The 10,248-nt window shown below is 38.1% G+C and overlaps 1 protein-coding gene and 1 non-coding gene across 2 annotated transcripts; both read right to left on the bottom strand.

Annotated features, from left to right (window-relative positions):
• Positions 1–442: 442 nt before the first annotated feature.
• On the bottom strand, positions 443–524 carry TRNAS-UGA. The gene has a single exon. It is a non-coding gene; the product is annotated as a tRNA-Ser (tRNA).
• A 2,154-nt stretch (positions 525–2,678) lies between these two features.
• Positions 2,679–9,919, bottom strand: LOC109244268 (histidine kinase 3). The gene is made up of 10 exons (XM_019411330.1): positions 8,860–9,919; positions 8,086–8,370; positions 7,767–7,936; positions 7,279–7,491; positions 6,936–7,122; positions 6,799–6,850; positions 6,472–6,701; positions 6,289–6,387; positions 3,714–4,846; positions 2,679–3,491 (listed from the first exon to the last, which is right to left on the bottom strand). The coding sequence occupies exons 1-10, from the start codon at positions 9,316–9,318 to the stop codon at positions 3,227–3,229; spliced, it is 3,093 nt and encodes a 1,030-aa protein (XP_019266875.1). The 5' UTR covers positions 9,319–9,919; the 3' UTR covers positions 2,679–3,226.
• Positions 9,920–10,248: the final 329 nt, after the last annotated feature.

The raw sequence follows: 10,248 nt of genomic DNA, 5'->3' as shown, positions 1-10,248 counted from the left end.
AAGTGAGTTGTTTTCTTGTTTTTAATTGTTATCACTTGTTCCGATGAGATTATTGTTGTTGTTTCTGTTATATTTTCTATTGTCAATCTTTTGATTTATTGCACAAGTTATTGTGACTAGTGAGTATCACATGACTTGAACCTCGTCACTACTAAGTGTTTGAGGTAGCGGATCTAGGCAGTGAAAGCTTCATTGATTGAGAGAATCGAGGTAGCTGCATTGACCATCGCAATCCTTTGAAATTCTTTTCTTTTTATTTATATTATCATTTTTATATCCGAAAAGTATTGTATATTTGAGATATTCGCATATATGTTAAGCTCTGCGTTATTCTATCATGATTTAGTGAATAATGTTTCGGTTATATGGCAAATATAATTTTCTTACTTGTCCAAATGTGCTTTTATTTATGAAAGGAGAAAAAACAAACAACTAAAGTCTTCGTCGACAGCAGGGTTCGAACCTGCGCGGGCGAAGCCCAACAGATTTCAAGTCTGTCTCCTTAACCACTCGGACATATCGACTTCGATGTCTGAAGCGTTGACGCTATCCTTATTGTATACTCAGTGATGTACGTATGTGGGTTCATCGTTTCGGTACATTCTAAATTATATATTACTTATATAGTATAGATTTTTGAAATATTATCGTGGGTGACACTCTTAATCTTAATAGAAAGGTGGACTATATGATACTACCAAGAACAACCCAACTGGTCCTCCTACGAGTAAGAGACTCTACACTTGGTAGTTAGTCTATCCTTGTCCGCCTAATACGCGGACTGTTTGACACTTCCGAGTTCTGACCCATCTACACATGATACCAAACTTTAATTGCCAATAAGATGCATTTCCTGTACAAGCTTATTACGCAGCGTACATCTTACTAAACAAATGGCTAGCACTCGGCTCCAGCTATTTTAAAACAGTTTTATTTCTGTGCTTGTAGAAATGTACTCCCTCCATCCCAAAATATTTATCACGTTTTCCTTCTCAAAATCTTTAAAGCTAAATTGGATTAGATTAATTCGTATATTAAAATTAAAATTTATAACAATAACAACTCAGTAAAATCCCACAGGTGAGGGGTCTACGGAGGGTAGTGTGAACACAAACCATATCCGCTCTTTTCGATAGTCCCTCGGCTCAAGAAAACGAAAACGATGAAAAGAGACAATATATCAGTACTGTCAACAGAAACCATAGAAATAATAACAGCATCATAAGAACCAAAAAATAGATGAAACGCAACAACAATAACTAGTAAATAAGCCCGGTTCTGCGAAAACGGAAGAATAGTGTGAACATAACATTAACAACGAGCAATCTAAGACAAACCCTATCAGACCAGCCTCACACTCGGTACGAAGTAGAAAAATGTTCAACTACCTCCTAATCTACAACTCTAATGCTCGACCTCCACACCTTTCTATGAAGAACCATGTCCTCGAAAATCTGAAGCGCCACGCCATGTCCTGCCTGATCACCTCTCCCCAATACTTCTTAAGCCGCCCTCTACCTCTTCTCGTACCCGCTAAAGCCAACCGCTCACACCTTCTTACCGGGGCATTAGGGCTTCTCCTCAGCACATGCCCGAACTATCTGAGCCTCGCTTCCTGCATCTTGTTATCTATAGGAGTCACGCCCACCTTCTCTCGAATATCTTTGTTCCTAATCTTATCCATCCTAGTGTGCCCGCACATCTACCTCAACATCCTCATTTCTGCTATTTTCATCAACTGTATATTTGAGTTCTTAACCGGCCAGCACTCTACCCCATACAAAGTAGTTGGTCTAACCACCGCTCTATAAAACTTACCTTGGAGTATCGAAGGCAATTTCTTGTCACAAAGGACTCTAGATACTATCCTCCATTTCATCCATTCCACCCCTATACGGTGTGTGACGTCCTCGTCGATCTCCCCGTCCTTTTTGATAATCGACCCAGGGTACTTGAAACTGCCTCTCTTGGGAATGACCTGTGATCCAAGCCTCACGTCCATGCACGCTTCCCTCGACTCGTCGCTGAACTTGCACTCTAGGTATTCTGCCTCAGTCCGGCTCAGCTCAACTTGAAACCCTTAAACTCAAGGGCCTGTCCCCAAACCTCCAGCCTCTTGTTAACACCGCCTTGCGTCTCATCAAACAGAACTATGTCATCAGCGAATAACACACACCATGGCACCTCCCCTTGAATATGTCGTGTCAGTACGTCCATCACCAGGGAAAATAAGAACGGGTTGGGCGCAAATATGAGAAGATTTACAATATATAGTTCTTTTCATACATTTTTTAATATGTAGTTTAAAATAAATACATATATATATATATATATATATATATATATATATATATATATATATATATATATATATATATATTAAAATTTTGGAAATTTGACTCTGAAAAAGTATAACATAACAAAATCATCTGGTTGAGCTAATAGGTCAACTCATGCTCCAGATAAACTCCCATACTCGTGTAGCTTCGAGCCACTTCACTAACAGATTGCATATCATCTTAACCAAAAAAGACAGATCTTCCAAATTTTATTTACTTAAGGTCTGAGTAGTAGACATATTAAACCCACACTTCCGCTAGATTTTCACCTTTTTTTCCGTTTCACTTTAAGGGGAAGGCAATAAACAAAATTAAATAATTATGCAGGAATTGTGCATCTGCAGAAGCAACATTTGAATGCTTACTTTATACTTGATATCAAAATGTCCTACATCAAAAACATGTTCTTTGTACTATACACAAAGGGAAAAGAAGCAATTCAACTGTTTGATGTCCCTATGTTTATGCCAACTATGACTGAACTAACCTTTTACCTATTATGACTACTTTCCTATGTGCCCTATAGGATTTGAGAATATACACATGAAACGTGTTTCTGCTGACAAACAATGTTTGTTCCTAAATCAACTAGATCACTCTCTATGGTACAAGCATCATCCATTCCTCAAGAGACTAGCCATCAAAAGGATTGACAACTCTTTAAGAAAGGTTTTTCCTTGATGAGAGAAGCAGAAGTTCAAGTGGTTACATTCAACTCCTCTGCTCCTCAAGCTTGTAAGATGTCAGATCAGACCCCAACAAAGAATCCAAAAGCAATCCTTGAAGTTTTATGTACTTTGTCTGTTAAGTTTCGGAGATTCGCACTCTTAACTTGCAGTAGTAATCAAGTTTGGGCACCATGAAGAAAATGGCATTTCTACTGATCTTCAGCTATTCTGATTTGGTTTGACGTGAAAAAAGCGCGACACTTCTTGATAAAGTTGCTCGGCCTCAAATGGCTTCGACACATAACCATCCATTCCACATTTCTGACACTGTTCGTTTGTAGCTTGAATCACGTCAGCAGTCATGGCCAAAATGGGCACTTTCCAGCTTGAAGCATTTCCATAAGCTTCAACAGGAAGTTGTCCGAGTTGGATACAGCTATTGATATCAGATTCCATGTCGCGGATTCTCTTTGTAGCTTCAAACCTGTTATTGAATTTTATAGTGTTACCATCAGCTTAAAAGCGACTTAATTTGTCAAACATTTAACAGAGCTTCTCTAAAGGTTACTTGTGCAGAGCAGAAAGTGCGATAAAGGAATTGCTATGATTGGAGCAGAAGCTCATGGTTATGCAAAAATAAGCAAGGAAAATATCAATTGGTGGGTCTAAAAATGGTACATAACATAGCGTTTCTTAAGAAACATACCCATCCATTTCTGGCATCTGAATATCCATGAAACATGCATCAAACTGATGAGGTGGTTTTAAGAAAGTGATTGCCTTTTTTCCACTGTCTGTGCAGACAACATCAGCACCATACTTCTTCAGCGCAGCAGCAGCTACTCTAAGGTTCACATTATTGTCATCCACAACCAAAATTTTTCTCCCTTGAAGTAGCTTGGAAAGAGAAGAACCGGAGAGCTCTCCGTTCGTGCAATTCCCTTTGTTACCAACACCCATGGCACGTTGAAGCGATGCAGCAAGCATACTCACCCTTAGTGGCTTCATGATGACAAATGGAGAAGAAAGACCATTGGCTACACCAACTCGGTTAGAATTTATAGCATTAGCTAATATAAATAGTTTAGGAGGGTCATTAGCATCGATATTTCTTAAGTTTTTGACAAAGAGAATTGACATTCCCAAATCAGTATCCCAGACCTCCTGTTCAATGAGGATCATATTTGTGACCCTATTGTCAGTTCTTAAGTAAGACAAACAGTGATTCAAATCTGAAACCACTTCAGAATGAACTCCAAGTCGTTTCATGTGATACTGTGAGACCCTAGCACGGACAGTTCTTGGGTCAACAATTAAGGCTCTCATGCCATGGAATTCCGAAGAAACAGAGTTTGACGGATTGTTGATTTGTTTGCTTTTCTGCTCATTCCAATTACAGCGGCCATTGGTGAAAACAGCAGTAAAAGTAAAGGTGGATCCAATTTTTGGCAAACTTACAAATCCAATTTCACCCTTCATAAGTTGAACCAAACATTTGCTTATGCTAAGTCCAATACCTGTTCCCCCATGGATGCGAGCAATAGAAGGACCAACCTGCATGAAGGGGGTGAATATACGAGATTGAGCTTCTAAAGGAATTCCTACACCAGTGTCTTCTACTGAAACTATCAGATTGATCTGGCCCAGCGAGGAAGATGTGAAAGAAGCGGATCCTTCTTGATTGAAAGCTACAAAATTTCTCCAGCTCTGTCGTTTATCAGCTACAGGCAAGCCACTCAAAGTGTGCTTTAACGACGATTCCATCTTGAACTCCTCAGATGACTCTATCACTTCCTCGACAAGATGGACCATCACAAATATATGACCTTTCTCGGTGAACTGCAAAAAGACATTATACTTTAGAGAGTGTGAAAAGTATGATCATCCAACCCAAAACCTAAAGTGGGGTGGAGTACCCACAACTAACCCCTTAGATGCCCTTATATATGTAATGTTTAATTATATACATCACCAGAAGTCCAAAACTCTTTTTTAACCGTGTATATCAATGTGAGTAACATTATCTATGTTGCTCGGACACGGGTGCGGTGTCTGACACGGGTGCAGATCTAGAGGTTGGATCCTTCGAGATGTAAGTTCGAAGATTCGGGGATACGGATCCTAGCACGGATACAGGTGCCAGAGATCCGGCTAATAAACAATTCAAAAATATAAAAATATTTTTAAATTATGAGAAATTTTGTGGAGTACTTGTATAACATGTAAAGTGTGAATTTCTTTCTTATTCTCAAGTTGTAAATAAGTAAAGGATTAATTTCCTAGATGAGGTGTGCTATTTTCTTCAAATTTTTCCTACTTTTGGTTCTTATTTCGGGAATCAAATTGTATTTCGTCTCGAATTTTTCCACCTGTCATGGTCAAAGTACCCAAAATTATTTGACCAGATCCGGTACGGATCCCATACCCACACCCATACTAGTGTCGTGTCGACGCGGGTGCGCACCTAAACTGCCGTGTCAGAGCAACTTAGGTCATTATATATTTGTGCACCCCTGGCCCTTAAGGCCATATATACTTGATATGAGTCATTCCATATCTCCAGCACTCTCTAGCACATTTAGCTCAATAGTGGACTTGAATGCACATTTACAAATGTGAGAGTTGGTTTACCAAAAGTTGGTGTTGATACACTGTCAAACAATCTAAGCCTTCAAGCTAAAATTGCAAGGAAATTAAGTGGGGCAGCACAACACCTTTTTAGAATCCTTTAGATGCTTGTTTATCTCCGATACAACAACAATAACAACTGTATCTTGGTCCCAAGCAAGTTGGAATCGACTAGAATGACTCATATCAAGTATATAGAGACAATATATATATATATATATATATATATATATATATTATTATTATTATTATTAAAATCGGGCGCAACTTTGGTAACTTAATAAGCAGAACATGACAAAAGCACGTTATTGACTGCACTAGTTACTTCCTTTTCTGCAACGCATTCAGTTAATTCCTACATAAGAAAAACACCGGATGGATCTTTAGTAATTTTAGATATCCCTTGACAAGAGAGTTGCTCAAGTGGTAAGCACTCTCCACCTCCAATCTTGAGGTTGCGGTTCGAGTCACCAGGGTAGCAAAGGGAAGTCCTGTAGAGGGGCTAAAACAACGCACAAACTCATATATCAACTCCAGTTTTAAACTCAATCAGAGAGTAGTATTCCTCTTTCGCTTTCCCTCTCCTAGCTAAGTCAACTCTTTGTCACTGCTATATTTTCTGGGAGCAAAGTTGAAGAGATATGTGAACTTACTTTGATAGAGTTTCCCATCAAGTTTGTGATAATCTGACGAAACCGTCCAGGGTCACCAATGAGCACATCGGGAACCTTATCAGAGATGTAAACTGCCAACTGCACTCAAGAAAAAGAATAATTAGATCACAATAGGAAAAAGAAGATAGTATTAATAAATAGAAAGTCTAAGGTGTGGAGTACCTCAACTCCTTTTTCTTGAGATTTCCCCGAAAAGAGCGAGAGAACCTCATCCAGAGTAGCTCTCACATCAAAACAGACGGCCTCAAGCTCAAGCTTACCAGATTCTATCTTTGCTTGGTCCAAAACCTCATTTATTAGTGAAACTAAAGCTTTACCGCTAGCCTGAGCTGTACTGACATAATCTTGTTGTGTCACATCTAGATTGGTGTCCATAAGCATATGAAGCATGCCTGTGAAACAGTGTATACATGTTTATCCTAATACTCCGATATCCTCTAAAATATACTAAGAGTAATGACGCAGCAAATTGCAAATTTCGAGACTCACCAAGAACACCATTCATGGGGGTCCTGATCTCGTGGGAAACAGTAGCGAGAAACTACAAGACAGAGGTCAATTTAGGTCATATCCTATAACAAGTGTTGGATAAAAGTATTTAGCGGAAAAAGAAAAATCATATATACCTGTGATTTTGCAACGTCAGCATCCTCAGCACGCTTTTTTAGCACCATCATCTCATGATAATCATCCTCAACTTTGGCTATTCTGTTTATTGTTGCATGAAATATTTGCCCAATAAGCAATGCAATTACAAGAATTCCTGTGGCAGTTGTGATGCCTAGCCAAGGCCATGGTGGTTTCTGTTTGAATCTGAAAAAAAGAGTAGCAATCTCGGAGGATTCAATCTTAAATTCAAATCTATTGAGCCTCCTCAAATCTTTAGTGTCCATATCCAGTTAAGCGAAAAATGACAGGAATCATGATTATACACAAAGAAGACATCCAATGATGAAAGCACAAAATCACCTGCAGCGCATCTCATGCCTTCTAAATGGATCCCCAAAGTTGAGGGCACTGACATGCTCCACACCATCACTTGACACATTTGAACCATACATGCTAATAGGGTGGGAGATATTAGTTGTATCATACACATTTACAAGGATAGTTTGCTTGCTTGCAAGCTGCTGAAGAAGCTTCTCTACAAGCGACTCAATGTCAAGGACTCCACCAAGATACCTGCTTCAAAAGGAAAGAAGCTTATAAAATAGTCACTTAATTAGCTAACATAATTTGGTCACGAGAAGTCATCAGGTCCCTTCATGAATTTCCTATTTGATAAGTATTCCAGAATATTAGCTTACTCCAAAATGTGAAATTCTAAAATGCTGAACAAGATCATTATCTTTTGCCTTTCTCCTGCAGTTTTTAGATTCTATTCCCACTATGTAAGGGGCAACATATTCCAAAAGTTGAGTAGTCAGTAAGTGAGTGTATAAAGCAGATGGCAATACCCGTCAGTTGCTTGGATCCTTTCATTTGGAGTTGCATTAGAAGGAAGATCGGTTTTGTAAACTGCAAATGTCTTTATCACTCCAAGGCGATTTGTTTTAAGTAGCCTGAAGGGAGCCGTGAGAACACCCTTTCCTGATGCCCTCGCACGTAAAACATTCTCGCGATCTTCCTGTTTGGCACAATCATTTATAAGGGTCTTGCTCTTTGTACTTCCCTTTGCATATGTATGAGTGTGTGGCAGATTCTAAAATAACTACCTCTAGCTATCTAATAATGCACATTCAAAGAACACTCTGGAAGATTTAATAAAGAAGTTACCTCTCCGGAGAGCATATCAACAGAAATTACATGTGCAATAGTATCCTGTGCAAAAATAACAGGGGCATATTCCGCCTGAACTGGTGATGGCTCCAGGCCATCTCTATCATACTCGTCATCTTTGTGAACTGGAGTTTGTTCAAGTGTATCCATTCTCCTAATACTCCAACCTTGTTGCTTCTCAAACTCTTTTCTTTCTGAGTGGAGCACTCTTACTGCATATGCCACCCCACTTGTAAGAGGCCTCTCGAACGCTGTTCTTTCTGTATATCTTGCAAAAGTACCCTGCAAGCACAGAGTTTTTGGGCATTTTAAAGAATTAAATAGAAAGATTACTAAGCTGTTTCTATAGGCCCAATGTAACTAATAGCATGTTTGGCCAAACTTCTAAAAGCAACAAATACTTTTTGTCAAAAGCTCTTTTATTTTACTTCTAAAAGCTTGGCCAAACACTTCAACTATGGCCAAAAAAAAAACATTTTTTTGAATAAAAGTGCCTTTGGCCTTGCAAAAGCTTGGCCAAACAGGCTATAAGAACACCTTGAAGACTAATAGCAAAAGATTTAGACAGTCACTTTTATTTGATTGAAAAAACAAGTCTAAGGAGTTCAACATATAAGTGACCAAGAAAAAACACAAGAATCTATGGTTTAGAGTTCACCATAATCTTAGTGCTAAGAAGTTACTAAGACTTGAACAATTATAAAAAACTTCTAAAACCCATAATTTAGGATGGTTAAAGTCTTTTCTTATGGATGAAGATGAGATTATGACCTGATCAATAGCAGAAGGGTTCCTGGCATGGTGGAAAGTAGAGATGAGAATGGACATGGCCTGCACATGATTCATACTAACATTGAACTGATCCTGTAACATCCGAGCCCTCTCATCACACATACTAGCAAGTGTTTCTTTTCTCTTGTCAAAAGCTTGAGTGCTCATGTACCAGAATACTGAAAAAGATACGAGTATCCAAAATAATACCCATGCTATCAAAAGCTTCCTCCACCACTTTTTTCCTACGACATACCGAGGGTAACAATGGTAAATCTTAGCACTCAGCTCTGCTATACCTTCCCACAATTTCATCAATATCTGCTCCCCATCACCAACCAAACTCTTGCTACCATTATTTAACCAATTCATGGACATCAATGACACTAACCACCAACATAGAGTCAACAGTAAGTTCCCCAATTTCAAACCGAACCCAATTACATGGATCAAACTCATCCAACAAATAATAAGCACTTCACTGAACCTAACACCACTACAGATGATGAGGAATATAGATAGAGTAAAACAAGTGAAAGTCAATTTGATGCTATCTTCTTCAAATTAGAGGAATGCTGAATTGATAAAGAAACAGCAAAAAGCCAAAGAAAGAATCCTCAAGATTCGAGCAAGAATTTTGATCATTACCCAGTAAGCTACTAAAACAAAGCTCAAAAAAGAAACAATGGGCCAAAACAAGATTCTCCAAAGGTAATTAATTCTAGTTATCAAGTCAGAAACACCACAGAGACATAGATAAAGCAACAAAAAATATGAGAGAAGGTCTACTTTAATACTCTCAAAATATGATAAATATCAAAAATAACTTTGGTTCTTGTAAGCAACTTGTGGAGAATTTCAAGAGATAGCCAGTACTCAAAAGTAATTAATTAATAATAATGAGAGAAAAGAAAAGAAAGAGTTTTGGTTCATATCATAAAAACACTAAAACTAAGCTATAAAGAATCTGTAAAAGGAAAGATGAAAGGAATATGGTGGTGGTGGTAGAAATGTCTGCTGCCACGGTCTGTTATCTCTCTATCCAATTTCTGTCTACATCCAAACTTAAATGAACATATTCCCATTATTATAAAAATATATGAGTGTAGAATATTTTAATGAAGGGCAGAAAAGTATACTTCCACTCAACAGGAAAATGACTTTTATTTTCTTAAATTTCCTTTTTTTTTCTTTTTCATGTTTCCACTTAGCTTTTTGTGTTCATATCGCCTTATCTATCCACACAAGACAAGTCCCATGGTTACACGCCAAGTTGTTAAACTCTATTCCTTGTACGCTTCTAAATTCTGTATTTACAATATCATCCTTGCATCTGGAGCTATATATCATGAATGGCATCTGGGAAAGTAAAAATAAAAGAACATCAAA

Source organism: Nicotiana attenuata, unplaced genomic scaffold, assembly GCF_001879085.1.
Source record: "Nicotiana attenuata strain UT unplaced genomic scaffold, NIATTr2, whole genome shotgun sequence".
NCBI lineage: Eukaryota > Viridiplantae > Streptophyta > Magnoliopsida > Solanales > Solanaceae > Nicotiana > Nicotiana attenuata.
This window is presented reverse-complemented; position numbering and strand designations above follow the sequence as displayed.

Excerpts from the sequence above, each read along its gene's own strand:
- LOC109244268 (XM_019411330.1), bottom strand. The coding sequence starts at position 9,318 with ATGAGTTTGATCCATGTAATTGGGTTCGGTTTGAAATTGGGGAACTTA. Across the intron at positions 8,371-8,859 it reads ACCCTTCTGCTATTGATCAG|GGTACTTTTGCAAGATATAC; the intron begins GTCATAATCTCA and ends CTGTGCTTGCAG. Across the intron at positions 6,702-6,798 it reads CCCCATGAATGGTGTTCTTG|GCATGCTTCATATGCTTATG; the intron begins GTGAGTCTCGAA and ends ACTGTTTCACAG.